General features: G+C 38.1%; 1 protein-coding gene across 4 annotated transcripts in view; it reads left to right on the top strand.

Annotated features, from left to right (window-relative positions):
* Positions 1-25,859, top strand: part of PTGFR (prostaglandin F receptor) — a 115,067-nt gene that overhangs the window by 3,042 nt on the left and 86,166 nt on the right. For 3 of the 4 annotated variants that reach the window (XM_067301006.1, XM_067301008.1, XM_067301005.1), the window contains exon 3: positions 18,127-18,681. The exons of the other annotated variant lie outside the window; for it this stretch is intronic. In XM_067301006.1, coding sequence (XP_067157107.1) covers positions 18,127-18,432 — 306 coding nt within the window. In that variant the 3' untranslated portion in view covers positions 18,433-18,681. Of the gene's footprint in view, positions 1-18,126; positions 18,682-25,859 lie in introns of those variants that run through there. 4 annotated transcript variants of the gene reach the window in all.

The following is a 25,859-nucleotide window of genomic DNA, read 5'->3' as shown; positions in this document are numbered from 1 at the left end:
CATCTGCTCCCTGACTATGGTATGGTGTGGAGGTACCTGAACCAGTTCTGAATTAGCTTAGATACTGACAGTAGCCTAGATGCCGCAGTTGAGTATATCTGGCCAGGTAGCAGCTAACTTTATCCAGTACTGCAGAAATTGAGGGTGTCTGGATCTAAATCTGTGCCTCACTGAAATGCACAAAAACTCTGTCACTTGTGTCAGCAGAGACAGAATTTTCCTCCTGCTTCTCTATTGATTTTTTTTCTAGACTTAGTCTACAAAATAGTTTAAATTCATGTTAGCTTTTGTCAGTGTCCTGACTGTTGTACATAGCATATAAATTTAGTAATCAGAACATGACAGCAAGCTTTTGTAATGTGTAGTTACTTCCAGACACCCGCTAACCTCATTAATTTAATCTGGGGCAAGCACAGAATAATTATCAAGAAAAGCAACTGAAACAATTGCTTACTTTTTATAGAAAAGCAGTATATTATCCACTCTCAATATTTATTTTCAGTTAAAATAACTATCCTTAAAGGTTGCAATTAATTTCATTTCAAAAGTCTTTGGGTGTCAAAAGAGCTGTAGACTTTTTTTTTGTTCAAAAGAAATATTTCATTCATGCAATATATGAAGAAACACTGAGCTGCGACTGCTTTGATTGTTTTTTCAGTGTTGGTAATTTTGTTATGCCTTTCGTCTCTCTTTTATTAATTATACAAATATAATTTTTCTAATCTTGACAATCTTTAATGAAATCATAGTACTACTTTCATTGAAATATTTAACATCGTTCAGATTGTAATTGAAAATAAATTTTTATTCCAGCAGAATTTTTTTTTTTTTCAGAGCCTTGAATTTGGCTTTTTCATCAGCTGGTGAGGTAGATCAGTGAATGCTTCCTTGCTTAATTTTGTGCTTGATAATTTTTGAGACTGTGTTGCAGAGGGAGGTGATGGACAAGCAACCCTGGTTTGCTTAGCAGGTGCTGTATAAATTCTGGGCGCAAATCTGGTAGTATTCTCTGAGCGTTCAGAGCTCTTGGTTCTTTGCTTCTGGATCTCTTTTGAAATGAGATGAGCCAAAATGATACCAAAATTAGCCTGGCAATATGGAAAATAGTGCTGTAATATGGACAAATGTACATTTGAAATGAGAATTAAAAAAAAACAAACAGTGTAACATAGGATTTAGTTCTTGAAACAAAGTTTCAGGGAAGTGAATGATTAGTGCTTTAGCCATAGATTACTATAGTCTGAGAAATGCAGTGAGATGAGTACTTAAGAATTGTCATACGTGGCTAGAATCCTGAACAGTACAAGAGTAAGCATATTTGTTTAGGAGGGTAATGTATTCTTTCACAGATTGTGCCCAGTCCACACAGTGAAATGGATTTATAGTCGCGGTCCTGCTTCTTCTAAGATTTTTACATTTGTTTAATTCTACATATGTGACTAGTCCCAGTGTGAATGAATGGTGCTAATCATGTATGAAGTTAAGCACATGTTTTTTTTTTCCAGGGCCAGAGTCCTTGATAGATATTCTTTCTTAGCTATTAGGATTGTAGAGTGTACATCAAAGTTAATTCTGTGAATTACCAAATCTTTACTTACTTTGATGGTATTCTGTCCACTGAATACAAACAGAATTATAAGCACTGTATTAATTTAGCAAGCTTTATTGGAGTGTAGTGGAGCATACAGATTCAGTGGAATAAAGTTTTGCCAAGAACACGCTACTACAATGCTATAACATACTCCTAAAGAGATCCAAAATTTATGAAGGCATATGATTTACGATGAATTGCTGATATAAATCTACACATCCTGTTTACCCGAAACCTCTCAGGACTTTTCATTTGTGAAATGAGTGGTTTAGATTCTGTAATTTAATCTGCATATGCCTAAATAAATGTTTCTTGGAAAATATATGAGCAGGTGTCTATTGATGAAGTTATAACAGCTAAATGCATATTTGTATTGCATTCATTTACTTGTTTAAATGGTTCTTACCCAATGCTGTACGTAAATCACATAGTTAAAATTCTGACCACGGAGAAATCAATAGAAAGCCTTCTATTTACTTTAAAAGTTCAAAACTTCGCTGGCCACATGTGTGAATATATGTGCATATATATATGCACTTGTGTAGGCACCTTGCAAGCTTGTGCACTTAGTGAATGGACAGCAAATAGTAATTAATATGACAAATGGATGGAAAAATCTCCATATAAAGCTAACACAATACTTATTTTAGATAGTTCTTGATTTTAAATATTGAGCATTTAAATACTAGAGTATCTTATTAAAGACTGCTTGTTTTCTGTTTTTAAGTGCCCTGTTTGCTAGATGCCAAATAAAATATACTTGCCGTGAAATCTTGACCTTTTGAAGTCAGTGTTAATTTCTGAATTGAGAATTTTACCCATGCTATCTGTCCCAAGGAATGTATGCATTTACACACTAAAACCTTGTGTGAGAATGAATTGCCTCTATCTAAACTGAAGTAAAACCAAACAAACCCTAGGAAGAGAAAGCAGAGGATGGCGATACAGTTTATGACACATCTGGTTTACAGATACAAGAGAATGGATTTATTTGGTGTAATTATCTATCTGACAGGGGGTTTGGTTTGTTTATTTTTCTTCTGTTTTTAATCTAGTCTGATGTTACACCAACTGTCATTGGGCATGGCTACCAAAATCGAGTCCATCCAATACTGTAATCCATCTGCAGATTTACTTCACTGTTATATTTTAATTTATATTTTTAAAGTGGAATTACATATTCAATCATTCTTCTGTGGTAAAGTCACCCTCAGATGATTTTAGAGGCAGGTGACCCCTGACTCTTCCTTTATGGTGTCTGGCATGGAACTGATCTTGGCTTCTGCACATGCTCAGTGATGGTGAACCTTTTTTGGTGCTTTTTGCCCCATTTCTTTTAAAAGACACAGTAACCCGCTGCCACCTCTGCAATGGCATGCCTTGCACCAGTACCACTCACCACCTCTCTTCTGTCTGCTTATATAATACAAATAATATATTGTAATGTATTACAGCCTCCCTTTTAAGATTCCTGGTGATCTGGAGCATCTTTCAAACTGAGAGCCCATGTCATGGCTCATGTGGGTCTCTGCGTGGGGTGGCCGGACAGAGACTTCCTTCCAATCCCCTCTTGAAGCTCCCTCTTGCTTGCTCTTCGAAAATGAGCTGCGCTGTCAGGTTTTTGCCACTTTGTGGAAATCCTGTAATGGAGCACTGGGAAGAGGGGAGAAAGGACCACAAAGTCAGTCTAGGTGCGTGTGGATCATGATCTCCATCATTCTCTGTAAATAAATACAGATAGTGAGGGATCTTCTGGCTGGGTGGTAATCAGCCTGCTTCTTCCTTTTGGGGGAAACATTTCTCTCTGGGGAGTTGAGAGGGGACAGGAGTTCACAAAAAAAGCCACGTGAAATTAGTGAATTTTCTGATAATTTGTACAATCAGTGATTCACAGAGGCACATTTGTTCTGTGCCTGTGGTAGACTACCAGAGCCTAAACTGACAATTCAAGTAAATCAGCATTGTGATCAGTCATTCCAGGAAATATGTTCTGAAGATATTAACATCAACTTCTCTATACAGTGAGTCATCTTTCTTTTAAACCTTACTAGAGTCTTAGTCCTTTGCTAAGGATATGTGACTTTGTTGGATAAATTTGGCCCCTTGGGCTGGATTCCCAAAGAAACTGTTGGTTTGGAGCATTTTGTGACAAGCATCAGTGATGAAGTAGATTGTTACATAAAGCTGCTCTTTTGGCTGGGACTTTAAGTCTGTCTTGTCATGAAACGGCTGGTTTTGGGAGCTATTCGTGTGAGCAGATTCTGACTTCAGTACGACAAATTCTGTGGGGCTCAAAGCATAAACATGTTTTAAGTTTTGTTTTTGGAGTAGCAAAGTGAACTTCCTGAAATTATGGACAGGAGGGAATTATTTCAGAGTGAATTTTTATACAGGAACAAATTATGATATGGGGAAATGTCTCATCTTTTTCATGTGTGGAACACAGTTTTGGCCTGAGAAAAATACTTCTACATTTACATTTAGATTATAATTATTCTTGTTAATACCTTCCTCCATACGTTTGTCTTACTACTTTCATTCCAGTTTTACCTTCCCTCTAATACAAAAAATAGCCATCCCTTGTGTTTGGTTTGAAAAGATGTCAGCTATTTATTTCATGTGGTTAAATTGGCCCTTACTCATTTGCTGTTTTCACTGCCTGGATTAATTTCTAGCAGCCTCTTCTCATGCCATCTCTTCCCTTTCCAATTAGTTATTTTAACTGTGTCTCTCTGAATTCATCCCGACCTCGTGTTGTCCTCGGACTGTCTGGTGGAGTGAGGCCCAGTGGCGGGTTTGGGTGCGCCGAGGTCTGAATTTAGTTTCCGGCTTGCCAGACCGTTGCAGGCGACCGAGCGCACACGCTGACGGAGGAGGCGAGGAGGGCGGCGGGGGCTGGCGGGGCAGTGGCTGCCCGCGGCCCCCGGGCTGGTGCCCGGGGCTCGATGTCAGTGGGTTGCGTGCTTCACGTAACTAAGTCTTGGGCCGGGTAGCGGCGGATAGCGCAAGGTATTTCACCCACGCGGTTGTCCGAGGCAATCCTCTGCGCGTCTCCTTTCAGCCCTTGTGTGCATAGTCATGTACGTGCACAGGGACAGCGTGCCGTGGATTTGTACCCGTGTTACCCCTGAGGTCTGTCCCTCCATTCCTGTTTTCTGTATTTTATTAGCCGGCTGCTTGGATTTCCTTTATACTACCTTACGTTTGTGTGTGCAATGGGGATCATTTATATGGGCTCATGGCTCTGTTACTGCTGTCTGGATGCCTTCAAGTATTGCTGGTTTTATTGTCCCTACAACAAAATAGTTACTGAAAAATCTGTCGCTTGTCTCATGCTCTCTGGCTGGCGATTTTCGTAACCGGAGCGCTGCATCCGAGAAGGAGCAGGCCACGTCCCGAGGCGCAGGCGAGCGCTTTGCAAGCGCAGCCCCCGCAGCCCCGTACGGACACCTGGGGTTTCCTGGGGGGCTGCTGCGGGGACTCGCGTTCGCCCCCGGAGCCCCCGGCAAAACGCGTTGTCAGGCAAAGCTGCGGCCGCTTGAGCTGGTGGTGTCTGCGCAGGCGCTGTGAACGAGGAGTTTCTTCTGAGCAAGAATAAACTGGGTTTTCAATCTCCAGTCATCTGTTTCTGAAGAGTGAGAGACACGCTGTTAAATACGTTTATCTAGCTAACGCCGCAGCTTTGAATGCCATTGTAAAAGTTCCTATCACAGGGAAAAAATGTGTTTCTTCTTCAAGATTTGGGTTTTCAAAAAGATAATGAGTGATAATTACTGTGGTTTTGCTGGCTTTTGTCATTGAGTCCATGTCATGTTTTGCTAGCCTGAAGTATGTGAAACCTGTTCTCTGTTGACACCACAGGAAGATGGAGTGTGCTGTCAGAATAAAGAAAATGTAATTAGTGTCAGGCCGCGACCTGTCGGCGGCAGGAGCGGTGACCTGTGGCAGGAGCCCCCACGGTAATAACCGTTAAGACGTTATTGTTCTGTCTCTTGGGGCAGCGTAATCTCGGGAGCCCACTTCTGCCACAACAGTTTTAATAAACAAACCAATTTTGTAGGGAAAGGAAGAGGCTTTTTGCTAGCCAAAGGTCTGCCAGGTACGGCTCTTTAGTCAAAAGCATCAATACAGTAATGATTATTGTCTGCTGTAGGTTGTTATTTCTTCTTCCAGCCTTGCTCCCTCAGAGCAGGAGCAGGCATTTAACTGAATAAAACGCTCCCCGAGTTCTTCTGGAAAAAAAGAATTTCTCGTATGGGTTTGCTGATCTTTCAAGCAACTCTGGAAGAAGGGCTCTCGTTCTCCCTCATGTGATCGTCTTTTAATTGCCAGCCAAGTTCCTCAATACATCCTTTAACACTGTGAAAATTCAATTCTTGCTGGAGTTCCTCAGAATGAGCTTATGATGTGCTCAAGGTTATATCACTGAAATGTTACCGTGCCATTCCTATTATAATGGCCAAAAAGATTTTTTAAAATAAATCTCTGATTTTAGGTGTTAATAAGATTCTGGGAAAGAGAACACTCATTTTGATTGGAATTTTTGTTAGTCTTAAAACTGAAATGTCTTTTTAGCTTAGTTTCCTGTGGAATAAGGTTTAAGCAGTGACTTAGACAATGTGAGTGTGCATTTTCTCTCTCAACAGATTTTGCATCTATTAGTTTATTTCAACCAGTTTAGGGGCAGTAATTAATTAATTTCTGCATAACTTTCATAAAATATAGGGAGATGGGATGAGTAGGGATTGGGAATTGACCATTTATAAATCCATTTTTAATGATTTTTCATTCTGTTGGGTAATTTTTAACTGAAAAATAATCTATGTCACAACAAAATTACTCCAGGGAAAGAGCAGGCTTTTGCAGAGAGAACAAAAAAAATCTTGATTTAATGCATTTAAAAATTCAGTCGACCTATTCAAATGCATACATATTGTACTGGACATCCCTGGATTTTCATGCCTTTTTTAATATTGTTTATCTTTCTTTTGCTTTGTATTCTTAAGAGGAAGAGAGGGAAAATTTCCACCAGGTTAGATGAGAAATGCAGAGGGTGTCATTTTGGGTATTCTCAAAAGAGGATGTCCACCTCAAATGATGCTGAATTTCACAGATACTGTTTTAGTGTTCAGAAGTGGTCTGCTCCTATTTTCATCTTTTAAGGTTTGTAAAGCTCCGACTGATCTCAAGCCTTTCTGAGAAACATGAATCACTGTTTAAAAATGCTTTTAAATGTGGCCAGGGCATAGTTTATCATAGACTGCTTATAAACTCAGTATTAAACGTGGCTATGCTTGTAAATCAAGTGTGTACCTCCTTCACACAGAAAGCAGGGAGCTGAGTAGTTGAGATATTCTCTCACCAGTAGAGGAGTTCTGGAGAAGAAGCGAACAGTGGACAGCATATCGTCCTGCAATAATGATGTGAGCCAGGGAAGGAAGAAGAGCCGAGACTGACAACTGTCCTCTACCAGAGGCTTTTGATAAAGCATAATTATAGTTTTTGTTATTTATGTTTACTTGTGCTGTTTGGAAAAACTCGAGGTAGAGCACTTTTCTGAAACCAGAGTGTGCTACCAGAATGTAATGAAATTGGCCTGTTTCCAAAACAGGAACCAAACAAGAAAACAAGAAAATATGTAGATAAGGTAGAATTCCAACAATGTGAAAACACTGTGCTTTCAAAACAACATGGTCCTGTTTTTCTTTCAGAACTGCTTGTCACTTGATTTTTAAATGTATATTGTATATATAAGATTAAAAAAAAAGATCTAAACATTGAAACAATATTTAATTCCAAATAGTTATGACTTTCACAGAAAATTTTGATTTTTTTTTTCAGTTTCAAAGTTGGCATCCCAAAAGATCAAATTTTGAAATCCTCAGCCAAATAAATTTGCCATTCAGTACCTCCCCTTACTTATTCAACTGGTACATTTCTCACATTCTGCGCTTGATATTGAAAAGTAAGTCTGTATGATAAGATACATTCCAATTTTGTTTAATATTCAATTGGCTTGTTCCTGTTTCCTAGGTATGACACTTATTCAGGCCTTTCCTGCTTGAAAATATCATGTACTTCATAACCATTTTTGGAAAATGTCATACAGTGCATAATCATTTTTGGATTGTTATTTTAAGAAAGATCTTTTTCCTGAGTATCAAAAGCCTTTAAATGGTAAACTTGTTGCTGAAAAGTCTCCCGGACAAACGCAGTCTCATGGAACAATTCCAGAAACTCCTCTGTATTGACCAGCTGCAACCTGACAGACTTCAGTGTGCCTTATACTTTCATATATTCTGTGATATACTTATTATGCCATTATGGTGTTAATTCACAATCTTAGGTTTTTTATGGTGATGATAAATGCTTTCTAGCAGAAGTTCTTTATGGTAGTGTATAATCAGCTCATATTTGAGAGCATTATTTGAATCTGCTTTGGGTAAAATGCGTTGTTTAGCTTTTAAGGCACCACTTGCTAAGTAAAACTAGAAAGGCAGTGATAGTTTTAAAATAGAGCAGTTTTTCACTGATTCTAATTCTGATTTACATTCTTATTTAATCTGCTTTTAAGACTTAAATTTTACATTAAAATGTTCATAAATTGTTGAATTGTATCTGGTTACTTGTATTATAAACTCCCTGAGGAGAGGTGTCTGTTTAGTGTATGTGTGTATAGTGCCCAGCAAAACAGGAGCATAGTCCCATATTGGGTTCTATAAATGCTGCTCTTATAAATACCAATGATCAGCTAGCAGAGCATTGCAGAAATTGTTTAGAGCAGGAGTTAAAGTGAAGTTTTAGTAATTGCAATTTATTCTTTTCATATTGGATGAGGCAAAATAGCTAGGTGGGTGTATAATAACCCTGAGCGGTGCTGTGAGTAATGCACTTTCTTCTGCTGAAGGATTCCTCCCGTCTACTGCAGGCAGAGTAGGGAACGGCAGAGCAGTTTGTAAGCTCTTTCTCAGGTCCTCTTAGCGAGCAGTGTAAAGACCTTGTTCAGCAAAGCACAGGTTTGAAGGGCATTGGAGCTGAGTTTCTGTACGATTTCCTGAAAAAGGCTGAAGATAAGCCTTTGCGTGAGTGGTGTCCTGGACTGAGTTTTCAGGAAAATTAGGCTTCAATACTACACTCATGGAAGCAGAGGATTACTTTGTCATTGGAGAAACAGAAGTTAATGACTAATCTCAAGTCCCCAGCCTGCTCTCCCAGACCTCTGCTGACAGTGGCTGCAGTAACTTAACAGTGCATAAGCTCATGACACATTTGCCCCCCGGCGATCCCATAGCTGCAGGAAGGAATGAGGATATACGGGATTTAGTGAGCCTGCCTTTAAGCATCCTTGTCACCCATGCTATGAACATGAAGGACGTGAAGATGTGGGGAGGAAGAGTCTTAAGTCAGCAGGGACATGGGTGGCTGCAGTCCCTGCTGCATTATGGCATGGAGAGGCATTAAAACAGGGGAGGAAGCATGAAGGAAGTAAGGCAGCAAGGACCATGTAGGTGATAGCAATTTGTTTTAGGATTTACAGTTCATTAGTGATTTAGAAATAAAAATGAATTCACTTAATAGTCATTTAGGTTTACCAGGAACGTGAGTTTGCAGAAGTAGTGAGAAATAAATCACTCTTAAATGGCGATTTGATTTTTTTCCTTCCTCCTCCATCTAAAAGGTTGTCCAGCTGCAGAGCAATCCCTTTTAGAGTTTACAGTGATTAATTTCTTTGCCAACATTAAAAAGAAAAAAATTAGTTGCAAATGATATATTCCAACATGGCAAATATTAATTCGTTAGCCCTGGTATTTCAGTTCATAGTTTTTCAGTGCACTTCTTCAGAATGATCTATCAAGTAAGTCTTTTTTATAGAGGTGTTTTTTTTTTTGTTTTTTTTTTTTTACAACATTAAAAGGAGCACAGCACATTTTCCTTTCCCTCAGGCCAGATCTGCAGATATTGCAAATCAGATAGCGCTGTTGCTTCCGATTCCACTCAATGTTTAAAATGATCTTTTGTTCCTCCACTATATACATTGCATATATGCTAAACATAAATGGGCATAAACCATAATTACAAATAAACATTTTTCTCCCCATAATTTCTCAAACTATTAAACTGAATGACTGACTTCTTTAGTAGATAATATGTTCTTTGCTATTTTGGACCAGGCATTACTTGAGGTCTTGCAGGCATAGTCACACATCAATGCTGTCTGCATTTCTGAATTCTAGAAGAGACTTGAAAACGCTAATATGTATCATGAGTGACTCATTAGGGAATTCTTTCCCCTTCTTTGTACACTTCTAATATGTATGGATGTCTGTGGTTTTGGTGGTTCTTGCCTGAAAGCCTGTGTGTGGCATTCCTGTGAAATCAAGGAGCAATCTGTCCAAGGAATCCTTACAGAATTCTGCCTAATCTGAATTCTTGGATTCTTAGATGAAAATAACAGATCTGAGAATAACAAAAATGGCCAAATAAGAATGGCATTCCTTATAGAATAACATTTCCTTTCTCTCAAAGAAGTAGGTAGCAGGTTTGCCTCTGGTTGGTGTGGGCTGAATCTGTATTGTATCCTTCCTGAGACTTGTAAACCTAGCGGAGTATGCCTTTAGAAATAAAGCAGCATGAACATGTGGATGTGGTGATGTTTGAAATGACAGTCCACTTCTAAGCTGCTGTTTTGATCCTCTGCCTAATAGTAATTAAATGCTGGATTCATTCTATAATTATGGACCTTGCAGCACCTATTTTCTTCCAGGTTGTATGTTGTCTTTTTTCTGTATTCCCTCACTTCTTCCCCCTGCCCTAGTTTTATCTGTTGTTGTATTTCTTTCTTTAGGTATTTGCAGATTAACTTCATTCTTAGTGAGAAAAGTTTTATTGCTTCTAAATCAATGAGAATATTTGTTTAACCATTAAAAATATGATTGTTTTCTAATTGAGTGTGAAAAACTGAAAAAGCAAAGCAATAAAAGAGGAAATGATAGCCCATTTTCAGGGTTTGAAGCTTTTCCCAGCTGGCCCTAATGGAAGAATGAAGGGACCCTAAATACATACAGTTTTTATATCCCTAAATGATTACTTTGTTTGATTGTATTTCTCATGACAGTCCTTACTATGCAGTATTAGAAATGCTCTATTATTTTCTGGTCCCAAGAGATTTAGCAGTTGTACTGTAAAGTTTCTCTCAGCATTTCTGGGTAATGAATATTTTCATTTCATCTATAAAATTTATTTTTTGTACAAGAGATTTTTGCTATATGTCTTATTGTTAGGCAGCATCACATTTCTTAATCTATGGAAGCAGGCATTTTCTGAACTTTAAAACATGTAGCTCAAGAAACAGCTGGTTTACTTGACTTTGGACACTATCTTTTCATTATGAAGCAAGTCATCTTCTGTTTTCAGGTCTAAAAATCTTCTATATCCGTATCCATTCTACTTTTCCTTCAAATAAGCTAATCAGTTAAGCTGTGAGAGTAATTACGTTGTCAGCTAGTTGAACCAAAGTATTCCTAACTTTCAGGGGAGGGCTTGAAAGGAAGGAAGTAAAAAGGACTGTCAATCCAAGATGAAAATATTTGGATTCTGTAGGAGGAACAAAGAGAAGTCACCAGGAATATTGTGTTCAAGATCAAACAATTTATGTTACTGCAAAACACGTACAGATAGGTATCCTCCAAGGGAAAGAGGATAGAAGATAAAAGCTCCACTTTAACTGAAAGTTTGCTATCTTGTGCACACAAAAAAAATCATTTTTTTTGGTAATGTTTACTTCATAATTGTATTCATGCCTCATATAGAGCATGATAATGCCAAAGGCAGTTAATAAAATATAAATAGTGAGTATAATGTCTTGACACACTACATTTTTTCTCAGGAATTTTGATAAATTCTTAAATGCATAAAAATCTCATTTCAAATGACGTATTTCCAAATGTTTGTTCAGAAAGTATGTTGCCATATATTAGTATTTTGCATAAAGCTGTAAAATCACGGATGGTGGAAATGTCACGCTGTCTCTAATAGCACAGTAATAGAACGCCGCAGTATAGATTAGGCCCTCTGCGGACCTGGGCCTGCATGAGAGGAGCAGCAAGCTCAGAACAGCTGAGAAGTGATTATACTGCTAATTCAGCTGTAGCTGAACTGCTGGATAGCAAATACCCACAGATCCTTAATTTAATAAAATGGCTGTAGAGCATGTATATACTGCTCTATTGCAGTCCCTTCTGTGGTGTTCAGTTGATGTCCTGCCAGATCTGTCCTACCGATTTTGAAGGGTGATCAGATACACCGCTTCAAACCTTTGATCTTGCCAAAATGAGAAAAGGCACGCAAACCCTGAAGAGTGATACTGTGTTCATGAAGCAGTGTTACGTGCCTGTAAGAAATCACCTGATCTCAGAATCAGCTGGGTCTGAGAAAAGAATAATAGAAACTATTTTCACTAACTTCATGTAAAATATTGTTCCTGAGTTCCTTTTTTTTTTTTTTTTTTGACTTTTATCACAGCAGTAGCGCTTTGGGAACAGCTCACAGCTACAAGTGCCTTTAGCTTTACAGTACCTCTAAAAGATTTACTCAGCTCTATTTGGGTTGTAAATATGGGGCACATGGAGGCTGAATAAACTTGTACAAAAGGCTTTTGGCATACCTCAGCTACCTGAAGATTCATCTGAATCTTTTCTGATCCTCAGCCTATTTCTCATTGGGACTCTGTATTTCCCATAGAGGAGTGTGACTCTGATGTGTCAAAGGTCTTTCTCACACTAGCTGTGTTTAACAGGACAGCAAGTAAACTTGCAGGTTTAAGGATGTATATAATGTCAGGTAGTTGTTGCCATCTCTGACTTACATGTATTAGACCAAAACTTGATTTCAGGAGTTAGGCACAAATTTTTCTCTAACTGAATAATGAGTCAGTGGCTCCATTATTAATTTTTATTAGCATCATTATTTTTTCACAGAAGTGTACCTGAGAGAAAAGGGGAATCCATTATTTTATAGTTGCTTGTTAAGACCTGATCCTGCAAAACTTTAAACATGGAAGTATTACATATCCCCATAAAAGTACTGTCTGGACTTCAGTGTGGAGGAAAACATGTTAGTGCATTTTGTCTTCTCCAATTCCATTTTAAATACACATTTTTTTAAAATAAAATTGTTGTGCTTTCTTAAAACTTACTTGCTAGGCCAAATGATGGTTGTAGTTGAAGGAATAGTCCATGTACTTTTTTAAAAGGAAAGGAAATTATTAGGGGAAAAACATAACTTGCAGATCTATAACATAGAAAGGGGTATGTGGCAAAAGCAGGACAGTGTATATGTTTACACTGTGGTGGCAGAAGTGGTGCTATACAGGACATTTTCCTTGGAAGCCCTTGCTTTTAAACTGATATATATAGAATCAAATAAAAAATAAAATGAAGTATATATACTCTGCTCTGTTGCAACAAATACTTTGTTTACACGCTGTGATATCTATATAGCAATGATACAGGTAATTTGATGCAAGTACTTCTTTTCTAACCCCAGTTCTTACGGGATATAAAATTATACATAAAATGTAAAGATAATTCCCTCATTCTGCCTCTCTCTTGCCTCTCTCTCTCTCTTTCTCCCTCCCTCCTTCTTTTGCGTATTTTTTTCCTTAAATTCTGTATTTATAAAGCACTACCAAATATCATCTAGTCAGCTCTTGCCTATAGCAGACTGCAACTTGTTTGCAGCACATGTGAATAATGGAAGTTCTGAAAACTTCTGAAAGTTCAAAATAATTAAATAATTCTTGGTTCCCTGGAGTGAACCAAAGTCACTAGAACACCACCTTGTTTCCTGTGTGGTTCAGGAGAAGGAGATTCGCACCTCTGGATTCAACATAGGCATCAGTGACAGTGACAAAACAAAAGTACTCTGCAAGTATTGAAAAAGCAGTTTTGTCAAACTGTGGTCTTCCATTAATGTGGCTTATCTATCTTGTGGATTATCTTATTATTAAAGTGGATTATGCTTGTAAAAAACCCAAAGGAAGAGGAAGGGGTTTAGGAGGGTCTGCAAGGTTCCCACAGGGGTACAAAGGAGGAATAGGTGGAGCCTCTGAAGGCTGATCTACAGAGAAGAGAATTTCTGATATTTATGTTTGCACATAACAAAATTGGCCTGTCTGCTCTGCTTTCCAAATCAATCTGTTGGTGACCTGTTTTTATCCAGTTTCCTGAAGCCAAGGGTAGGACCTGGATTTAGAGCCTCTAAGCTGAAATGCATCAAAGTAGTAGTACAGTTTTTCTTATTTCCTAACTAGCTGTAAAGTCTGCTTCTTGTTTTGACTGGCTATTGTTGAGTATTAACAGGAATGTGACTAAGCAGCACTGCCATTTAGCTTATTAGTTGTTCTCATATAATTGAGATCCAATTGGAAGGGAAATTAAAGACATGATGTTTATATTTGGAGAGTGGTGTGAAGCTTTGGAGCTATATTTTTCCAATTTGTTGCACTGAGTTTTGTCCCTCAGGGAAGTGACAACTCTCTGATGTTATCTCCTAGATGCAAAATTGTACAAGTCAACAATTTCAAAATGTTTTAAAACTTTTCCATCAGACTTTCTGGATCTTGCAAAGTAAGCTGGTGTTTTGTGAAACCGGACTTTGGAAGAAAGGGATGGCGATGTTTAATGTATTGTGTTAAGTTCTTGCCTGACACATATTTGGACTTCTCTATATTTATTTTTAGGGACAGGGAAATCTCAGGTCTTTCCTTAAGCCAGCAAGGACTAACATGAGTCAGAGTAACTTTATATCCTACAAGCAGGCAGCTTTGATTTAAAAAGTCAATGTTTTACACTGATGCTTTTATAGCTACTTTCCTAAAGAAAGGTTGAATTGTATTTGTTATATTGTGTGGTATTTCTATTTTTTTGCAAACCAGGGAGACATACTGCAGCTGTATGCATGTAAACATTATATAGCTCAGCAAAACACTACTCAGATTCTTAGTTTTTACATTTCTAAATATGTTAAAAATGTCATGAGTTATTATTTATTTATTTACCAGATAAGGATTATTATTTTTTATTTGATTCGTACTGCTGAATCTGTGTGGATATTAAATTCAGTTAAAGACATCAAAGGCAACCAGCTATGAACCTAATCCCATTGCCTCTTCCCACTTCCCCCCTTATGTACTTGTGGCTATAGGGAACAGAATTCTTTAATCACACTAACCTGATGGTCCTACAGGATAGGAAAAAAACTTTAGTCTTTGAATTGGTTTCACGCCTTTGAACAAATTATTGAACAGAATTAGTGAAGTAAGAAGAAAAAGAAGTGTCCTTTCTGTGCCTGTGGAAGAGGTCCTGCTCTCTCTCGGGTGTTAGCTTAGTGTGGCAGCACGCTCTTGTTCCAGTTCCTGAGCCAATGACTTCTGCCAGTTCAGGGACATGGCTTTCTTAAACATATGGAGCAAATACAGGCTGTTTGAATGTTTTAATTCAGTGAAACACTTTAAATAGATGGTAGCATATTAGGCCTTTTTGTTGTTTATTATTTCAGAATGACTTAAGAATAGGTTTTTTTGAATTTAAATAAAAGCATTGAAACTAAAAATGTGATAAAGTAGCAATTTATATTTACCTTGCTTCATTCTACCCCTCTTTAGTTGGAGTTTAGGGTCTTGTTCTACAACTCATAAGACTGCTTTTGTAGAAATGCTCCAGTAGCCAGGATATGTTTTCCTCTCTGACCTCTCTTTGCTGGTATAAGCATGCAGTTGTCTTCATTTGTCTTTCATCTACATGTTTTCTCAGAAGATGTGGAAGAGCTCCCAGTACAGGCCCTTTGGAGAAGTGGAGAAGCTATTTCACTTCACACCCAGAGACAGTGTGATGGTAACATGTCTGTCACTACTGCTACTCTGCCACAAGTATTTTAGGATAAAAATACTTAGGAATCTCTCATGCCTGGAACTGGACTGAGATTTCTGTGTTAGCCCAGGCCTGTATAGGAATCTCTGCCTCACAGAGCTTTAAAAAGTCAGGCTACCATTTTATATTGCTTTTAGTGATACATTATTCCTGATTAATACTCCCAAATAATTTAAGTAACATGCTTAGAAAAGTCTTGCTTTATGAAGCAAAATCTGTAGATAATGTATTTTATCTCAATACTTCCAGTGTTGGGATTCACAGCTGAGTTGCTTAAGCATTTAGTTATGTATATAAGCTATACTTGCTACTTATGAGTTTAAATATATTATTTTGTGCATGTCCAGTATTCACAAAGAGTAACTTAAATGTCCTGCTAATGAAGCTTCTCCAAGTGTTGGCATCCATACAACTATATAACAAATTTCCTTGTCCTGATCATTAAATAGAACTCTAAGTAAATCTATAATCAAAACAAAGGCACTTTGTTTTGCCAGCAACTTAAACAGCAAAAAAAAGGGATTAATTTAGAAGTGATTAATACTAGATGGAAAAGAATCTCACAAGTTTGCTAGATAACATGTGAGAAGAAAATACAGTTTTACAAAATCCTGGTGGAGCTGTTTTTAGGTGGCAACTTTTGCTGCCTCCTCCTCCAGGCGTAGCATTCCATTGGATATGGCATTTATTAACTTTGCAGAATATAAGATAAGAAGAAGAAAATGGAATTTTGAAGTACACACACAAACATCAAGAAGTGGATTAGCAAGCTATACGTCTGTATTAAGCTAAGCATACAATAAATCAGATAAAGCCATTGGTATATAAACCAATGGTGCTGTCATTCTGTGCCCAGTTCTACTTGCGTGAGTAGGGAGTAATCTACCTGAGTCTGGCTTGCGGTGTTGGACTTCTAATGAATAAAATGTAGGACTGTCCTGAGAAAACATCCCATGCAGGAGCCAAAGGAGTTGTCCAAGTCTGGGTGGACTGCTGATGTCGGAAAGGAATGCACCCAACAGTTGTAGGGTGAAAAGCAGAATCAGGGAACTGAGTTATAACTGTTTGTGTTGGCATGATGCTCAGACATTCCTCCTCCTTATACTGGTTCCCAGCTGTGCTGCTGCCACTCTTACCAGCTTCCCTAAGAATGTTTCTGTGGACTCTCTTCTTTGCTCCCACAGATGTCCATATAGAAACACTTAACCAAAAGCTTAACCAAGCAAATGCAGTCTCATTTTATGTGTTCATTCTGTTCCAGTCTTCAAGTTTATAGTCAGATGTGGTGACCTGTGAGGTATAGGCAGGGCCCAGGAATACAGCGAGTCATTTGAAAAGAAATAAGAGGTTTGCTGGATTCTTGAGTGGTAGGTAGTTTTCTCTTTTCATTTCCTTTTTTTTTTTAATATTCTTTTTTTTGTAATGTATCTTTGTGCAAATACCAGTCTCTGCACTGGACAGACTAACCCTACCTTTCAGCACCCAATAACTCATAGTATTAGTTGTAAAATATCCCGTTTCTTAGCTACTCTATTGCTTTAAAGGCTTTGGAACTAAAAGCCTTATAGTGTTTCATCCTTCTACCAAAAAAGTCTTCATGTGCTTTTAACATTAATAATAGAGATAGATAATTTACCATCTACTGGCAGATTCCTGGCTTTGCACTGCCAGGCTTTTTTCACACAGGAACTCAGGTTACAAAGCCTCGGTGGCAGAATGCCCGTAAAGGAGGTCTCTGCAGGGCATGAGCCACCGTCAGCCTGTGCTTTACCAAGTCTGGTGTTTCACAGCTTAGGCTGCAACTCTGCAAAGAGGGGCATTACTTGGGGTAATGAGTTAGTGTAGCTTTGGATATCCTCTGCCAGCAGCAATCCTGTTGAGCTGTGCTGGAAAACGAATGCCTCCACTGATGTGAAACCACTGACTCGGGCAGTGGTGGGCTGTTGGAGGTCTGTCCTTGTGCAGCATTTCTGTTGCCTCCACAGGTTAATGAAGCCCTCTCTGTCCCCATTAGCAAGAGGAGAGGTAGCGGTGGCCTTTGTCACTGGGGCTTGAATTGTGGTAGAAACCTCTGAACCCCTTCTTCTCTGAGGTAAATGAATTGTGTTCTGTTGCAGCTTAAGATTTATGAATTTTTTGATAAAATCAAGGTGCTATATTCTTTAGGCAGACTTTTATTTGGAAAATGTGAAAAAAGTTAATACCCTTTGTAAATATATTCCAGTCTGAGATAACAGTGGCCTATATACTTGAAAAATCCAACCCTGGAATAGTCTTGGCATGCTTTGCTAGCTCAAATTCTGGCTAATTTGTTAGTCTTTGCTCAAATCAGTCCTGTTTTTTAAAGGATGTTCTCTGGCTGGTTGCCATCCTCTGCTCAAGTTTCAGCAGTAGTAGGTCAGTAGAGACAGATGTATGTCCTTTATAAAACATGAGGGAATTTCTAGAACGATGTTACATGCATGAAAATGTTTACTTTGTAATTGAGATGCTCTGATGCTCTGAAGGCAGGAAGATAAAAGATAATGCTGAAATGATTTCACACATTTACATGCTCTCTTGGTGTACTTTTTGATATGTAATTTAAAAAAATATTCCATTTTTCAGGTGACTATGGCCAGAATTGGGATAAATGAAAATCGTTCAAAGGAGACCTGTGAAACAATACTTTTTGCTCTCCGAATGGCAACGTGGAATCAGATTTTAGATCCCTGGGTATACATTCTTCTTAGGAAAGCTGTACTTAAAAACCTGTACAAGGTTACTAGGGGATGTTGTGGCATGCACATCATAAACTTACACATGTGGGAACTCAGCTCCATCAAGAATTCTTTGAAGGTTGCAGCAATATCTGAGTCACCAGTAAGTTCCAAACAAATAAATCTACAGCCGCTCAGCACTACAGGGCAATGAAATTAAACATGGTGTATGAAGAAATGATGGAGGCAAGGATCATACACTGGCAGTACCTTAAAATGAATCCTTGTAAGGCTCAGTGGTTTGGCATTTGTTTTAAATTGTGAGTGGTTTGCTTTTGTTGCTTACCAGTTTGATATTGCTACTCCAAAAGATGCACTTGAATGTTTTAATTCACTTTGGAATACATTCCTTCCAAAACTGGTAATAAAATAATGATAAATCATCTTATATTTTTCCATTCCAGGTACTAAAGTGAACAGGGTTCCTTATCCTCCCCCCCCCCCCCCCCCCCCCAGCAATCTTTTACTTTTGGCAGGCTTCTTAAGAATCCTGCCAAAATTCTTAAGAACACATTCAAGTGAGAAAATGATCTCCAAGGTGTTTTTAGAGAGGGGTAGATTGTATCTACCAGTGATACCCACAAATCCTTTTTGGAGTCGCTGTTTCCTAGGGCTAAGTCCACCATCCATTCCATAGAGGTACTCTTTGCTTCTCAGCATTGAATTTTCCATTTGGATGTATAAAAGACACTTTGCTTGTGTCCAGCTTGCTAAATGATCTAGTTTGTTTGGTTCAGTGACTTGAGCTCTTAAGTATTTAATGTTCTGCCAATTTTTATGAAAGCTGCAAACTTTATCAGTGGAAATGTTTTTTTCAGATCCCTGATAAAATGTTAGGTACCATTGTGATCCCCATGGGAATTAGAAGCAGATCAGCTCGGCTTGTTTACTGTTAGATTTTTAGATCTATTGATCAGTTTTTAGTCCTTTCAATAGGTTTTATTATAACTAACAGACATAAATCTATGGTTAGTCTGTATGAAGAACAGTTTTATTTTCCCCAAACTGAAGCAAGTTTCTTGAAGAGTTCCCCAATGCATATATTGAAATGCCTATAAGGCACATCTGCTTCATTTGTAAAAGGTCACACTTGTCTCACATTAAAATTTTGTGTGAACAAATGAGCACCTTTGCAGGTAACTGCACTGTGAGTGTGTGTTTGTTTGTGAAAGCAAACTGCGTACTCAGTTTTTGCAGGGTCTGTCTCTTAAGTGCTGAGTATATTCAGTATATTTGATGGTACTAGAAAGTTTCCAGCACTTCACACAGTGGACCCTTTACCTTTAATGCTGCTAGAAGAAGCTTTAATTTTTGTGACTGTACTTTGTTTAAAAGCAAAAATGAGAATATCAGAGACTTTGTAGCAGAGAGATTGTTTTAAGATGCAAATGCCTTATGTTATTTTTACTTATCTTCAAATAGCTTCATTAGTGAATTTTTGGCAGATTTGGATGAAGCAGTTAAAAATTAATCCATCAAGAAGGCAGTCTGAGGGACCAAAACTGTTCACAAAATACAAATTCATGTTGTATGTGAGAATAGTTTGAGTCAAAAAATAAAAAATCAAAAGGTTTAAATATTTTAATTTTTGATTTAAAAATTACTTCCTTCTTACTTTAAAAAGGATAAAAATAAATGGGTTAAATAACCCAATAATGAAATGAAATGGCGTCATTTACCCTAAAGAATTTCTTTATGTGATTTATTTCCTCAGTTATAGAGTTGATAAAACACGTACAGAGCTGATGCTGGTATAAACCAGGCACTGTTGCTTCATGTCGGTTCTACTGATATCAGTGAGAGTGTTAAGTCAGTGCTCAATCTGGCCTTTTCATTTCATAGAGTGTGATGCCAGTGTATCTGTTGACATAAATTATTTGTTGTTTAAGGGAAATAGTTGTTTTAGCAGCTGCAGAAAAATGTCAGTTCATAAATTGTAGAGATATTTGATCAGTGAATGAAGCTCATCAATGTTCCATTTTGTTATGTGAATAAATGTAGCTTGTGTAGTTCATGCTGGTTGAATTGTAAAACAAACAAAAAAGTTTATATGTATATGTGATTTCTTATATTTTATGTACTGATACATATTGAATGTAAATTGCAGAGCCTCATTAAAGTTATCAAACTGTATCTTGAGAGTGATGATATTTTTGCATGATGAAAGGGAGCCTAAGTTACTGAAAGATAATCCTTGTTACAAAAACTCACATTGGCTTCAAGCTAACCAGTGCCTTTCACACATATGATAATAGTCTGAAGGTAGCTAGGAGGATAGTGAAAATTTAAATAGGAGGTTTGAATCTAAACCCACTTTATTTTTATATGAGTAGTCCAGCTGAAATCAAGGGACTAAGGCAGATAAGACCAAGTTCCGATGATCCATGCTTAGGAAATACAAATGAAAGCAGCACTGAGAGAGTTCAGTGTTTGGTATTAAAGTGTTTCTATTCAAATAACTGTCAACATATTGCATAGGCTCAGATTAGTTTCACATACACTACAAATACTGGAAAAATGAAGTTTTTCTGTTACTATTTTGTTTTGCCCATTGACATGGTAGCCTACACAGACAGCGCAGGATACAGTCACCCAAGGATCTGTTACCAAAGTGATTTGATTATCATTGCATTTGGTCTCACAGGAGAGTCAGCAATGTGCTGTGTTGCGTGAATAGCAAATTGTGTGTTTTATAGAATATAAGATTAAAAAAAAAAATGAGGAGCGCTTCACACTAGGGTCTGAGTATTACCCATGCTCCCCTTTTCTCCTTGCATGCCTAACAGTGTGCTAATGATCTCTTTGGAGCTTGGCTATGTCTGCAGTCATTAGCTGCCTGTTTACTGTTTAAGAAGGCAATAATGAGTATCTCCAGAGCAGGCAGGGCAGTAAATGTTGTGGTGGGAAGAAAGTTGAATCACATTCCTGACTAATGATTTAGGCAATCCTTAGGGTGGGAGAATATTTTAATCTGAGAGTTTAAGAAAAGGTAAGCTATATAAGAAAGCATGATATTCTAAACCAGGGTCCCAGCTGAGGTTGAATCAGCCTGCAGAGGCAAAGACGACATCAGTAACAAGTTGATCATCATAGGGATTACACAAACATCTGTAGTTTGTTAGCTAGATAAAAGATGGGGAGCAAGGTTCAAGGTTTTTTCAATCTGATTTTTGAGGCAAAGCTTCCCCTTTCTGTTACTTGTGTATTTCTTTTCAGATATTTGTATAAAAGTATTTGATTATTACTTCAGTCTGACATGTTAGGAATGATATCAGGATCATTAATGAACAATACATACCACTTCTGTAGTCATGGCGATCCTTAAAAGCATACTATTGGGACCTTCTAGACATGCCTAGTCTGCTGATACACTTCCTCAGGAACTTCCTGGTAACACAGCACACCCCTGTTTAACTGCAGAGACTACATGGCATTTAATTCTTGACACTCAGGTACTGAGGAAAGCACTCAAATCCCAAGGGAATTTACAACACCTATGATAACCTCTGTTGCTGCCAAAAAAATCACATGCTTTTTAATTTAAATTTATTTGATCTGCCAACATTAAATATGACAAAACTGTTCTTTGATTTCCCTAAACTATGACTTCCAATTCAGTCATTATGTTGAGGGAAATGTTTATTCCTGAAATAGACAATGTTTTCCTCCTGAATGTGGATTAATTTGAATACTTACTGAGTAAGGGAGTACGCTCAGCGAGTACGCTGATCCAAAGAGAAGAGAAAGGTATTTAATATGAGCAGTTGCATTTTGTGTCCTGGAGAGAACCCGGTGCTTACCCCTCTGTGATGATGAATAACTGCAAGGAAAGAAAAGTGTAAGTTCCAGTACCCACTGGCCAAAAGATGACATGAATATATATCTCAGAAAATACTGCTCATTAGTACTGTATTGATACATTGGTTCAGCAACAACAGGCAGTTAATTCTATCCTCATATAAGTGACTTTTCAAAGGTGGGTTGCTCATTATTAGTGCATGCAGCAATGTGGGACCTGGTAGTGACAGGTATTGTGTCTAATTGCTTCCAGTCTCACACTAGAGCTGGTAAACAAAGGGAAAAATACCACATTCGATTCTCAGCAGGGAACTACCATTGTCACAATTCACTTTCCTCTGATAATTTGTATGTCCAGATGGATGCTTTAGAAGGAGGCCTTTTTCCGTGGTAAATACAACAATTACTGTCGACTAGATGATCCCCTCTGTGCCAAAATGTTTGCCAGGCTGCTGTTATATCAGCAGCTTTGGCTGTTGGTTCATTTACGGACCAAGCTGACTTAACGGCTCCCTGTGGCTGGAAGGGAGAGGCGTCTGGCCACGTGCTCCTGCCGCTTCCCTGGCGCTGGTTTGGGTGCTGCTCTGAGTCCGTGGTGAATCGACTGAAAAGGACAAAAAAATTAACCCATCAAAAAAGGGAGCAGCTCCTTACAGGCTTAGTGAGTTGGACTGCTTTGTGTTGCAACACCAGAATCAGCGCAAGGAAAAAGCATGGGGAGTGGGGGGGAAGCACAGCAGCAAAGGGAGGGACCGTGAGACCTCCCTCATGGAGGGGCTGTTAATTTTCCTCAGCTGTTTTGTGAACCCATGCCCTTGATGGGCAGAGATCAGGGTGGTAAGCAGGATCTACACTGCTTATCCTCATAGATTTCTTAAGTGTAACTCACATGTTCTTTAATTCATTCTTTCCTCAAGCTTTTCCAAGCCCCTAGTTATTTAAACTAATAAGGTCACCATTATTTTCTTTTTGTGAAGGCTGAAAAAGGCAATGACTATTGCAGACTTTTTTCTATCATCTGTATTCTTCTTCCCTGGTAAGTAATAATCCATACTTTTTCTCACTTCACTTTGATAGTTCCTGGTGAATCAGACCAGATTTGCAGTCTAACTTTTAGCACAGATGGAGCTCTGCTTATATGCAGATAGATACAACATACATCCACGACCTGCTGCTCCTGACTCAAGCAACTTAAATACTATGTCTGAGTACAAATACTTACTAGCATGCTTCCCTTTCTTAATCTGAGCTACTGAACTCATATGGAATGTGCAGAAAGCATACAACCTTTGCAGGATAGCAGAACCTAGACATGAATATTTCCATCTTGGTTCTCTGTGCTCTTTCCATTACTGGAGAAAAGGTCTTCTGCTTTCCATCTGACTTTTCCTATGGTGTTTCCTTAAAAAAAGAAATCCCATCCAGCTCCTGAGAAATGCAGTAGCCTGGTGACTTTTTAGAAATGACTGCTGTTTATAAGGGCTAGGTAGTGCAATCAAAGAATATATCTATGGATGGAAACCTAGGGAAGGGTCCGGAGAGCCTGAAAATTGTGTGAAAAGCCAAACATTAAGTGGTAATCAGTACAATTCATTCCTAAGAAACAAGAAAACTAACAAAATATTTGCAGTAAGTTATAGGAAATATTAGTAACACAAATACCAAGCATATAGTAAATCACAATTGTTTTGCAGGAAGTTTGCCATAAAGGATCTGACTCTGCTTATGCGGGGAAAAATGCTTCCAGTGGGCATTTCGGCAACTCAAAATGATGGTACTTTAAGAACAAATCTATTTACCTCACCTTTTCCTTTTTCTACTGCCTATTGTAATCAACATGATGTGTGAAGTGATTGGACAATGATTAAAAGATTAAAGATATCATTTCAAATGCAATTTAAAAAATGTTTATAATTAGTATAAGTTAAAGAGTATTATAGATATACTAAGGGTTTTGTTGCTTAGCAACACAGTATTGGAGTCTTTAAAGAAAAGTTCTGTGGTCACAGGAATATAAACATGTATCTACCTAGCTGTTTAATTTCAGCACCATGGTTGCAAAATAAATACTTGCTATGGAAGCTTGCAATGATAATTCCATTTTTTTTTCCCATCTACTGCTAGCAGTGGGTTGACAAGTTAAAATAGTTGAGGCTAAAATTTGTCATCAGAATAGCAACTGTACCAAGTAGCTACAATTCCCTGCAAAAGTGTGTGTGTTTGTGAGGGGTATGTAAATATGTGTGTGTATATATATATATATATACACATATATTTATGCGTGTGTGTGTGTGTATATATATATATATAAATACACACACACACACTTATACATGCACACACTTTCTTCTGAAGCCAGCATAAGAAAAGTACTTGAAGTTCCATTATCATTGGTTATAAATTGATTACTAAAATAGATTTAGTAATCTGAAACAAATTCTTCTACAGAGCTGTGTAGGCGTGAGAGCTCCAACAGCAGACCTTGTATCAATCCATACCAAAGCAGCCAGTAACCTAGGGCAAATTTTTGCACTATCAGTTGGACAAAGGCCTGCCTAAATTCCATTTCAGGGTTCAAATTTTTAAGATCCCAGATGAGCAGTGTTTAACAGACTTGTAATTTCTATGGTGCCTTAGTTTTCATCCATGAAGTTCAGCAGGTGCCTGAAATGCCACATGCTAGCTGCTGCTCCTCTGTTCTGTGTAACACAGGCACGAGAGGAAGATGAGGAAGGCAGAACTTTAATTCACGATAGCCTGAAGCAATTCAAATCCGCCTCCTAAAATGGTAATTTAACATCCATCCTTTGCGCTAAAATACTCCAGTTTGCAATAAAAAACCCCAAACAATTTGACTGAACCCAAAGCAGGATAGGAGCATGATTCTGCAATGCATGGCTTGAGACGTCACCCATAAACAGAAAACTGTGGTGAGCCCTGTGGTCCAATTATTGCTTAACTCATGACAACCAAGTCCCTCTGTGAATACGAAGCCTTGAACTTGAAGCATTCATCTGGTATGTGGGTGTTGTGACCTCCGTTATTATTTTCCCTTCTCCTTTTCTGGTATTTTTCCATTGCAGTGGAGAAGGAGAGTATCTGAGGCTTAGTCAACTCGCTAAGCTGGCGTTTACTGATTTCAAAGCATCAACCTGAAACAGAGAGAATAGACTTTTACTCTAGCCACTTGTTCACTGGCAAGTTTGAAGGTACTTTCAAGTCATCTTTTTTGACCATAAACTTCATGCTAGATCTCTTTAGTTTTTCCCTTTCAAACTCCCCAAAATAGTTTAAATTGCTACGAATTGGCATTTGTCCACAAGAAATGTTTTCTTAAAAAATAATCAAATGGCTTTGTGTAAGTGTAATTACACTCAGATTTGAATTCTGGATGTCCTTCAAGGCTAGCGAGTGTCTCATGTACACCATCGGGCACTCTTCTAGCTCAGTAGAGAGGCAAGATAAGATATGCTTAAGGCTAGTGTGATATGTATAATGACAACATTAGCCAATATTTAAAGTAGATCTTTACATTGATTTATTCTTCTTTTGGGTCTCTGTGTGGGAGTCATACCTGACTGAAAGGACCTAGGGGCAGAGAAAATTAAATACTGGGCTGGCCTTTCCTCCAGCTGTGTGCTAACTTTAAAAACATTAGTCTGTGATGTTACTATTAGAAGTACCTGAACCTGATGTAGTTTAAGGCCCAGGAGAGTGTCCTTTCCCCCTAGATAATTCCTCTTGTCCCAGTGGGATAGATGGGGGGCTGCTGCAGGACCCTCG

The sequence above is a fragment of the Apteryx mantelli genome, chromosome 8 (genome assembly GCF_036417845.1).
Source record: "Apteryx mantelli isolate bAptMan1 chromosome 8, bAptMan1.hap1, whole genome shotgun sequence".
NCBI classification, from domain to species: domain Eukaryota; kingdom Metazoa; phylum Chordata; class Aves; order Apterygiformes; family Apterygidae; genus Apteryx; species Apteryx mantelli.
Note: the sequence above shows the minus strand (reverse complement) of the source record. Positions and strands in the feature narration are given on the sequence as shown.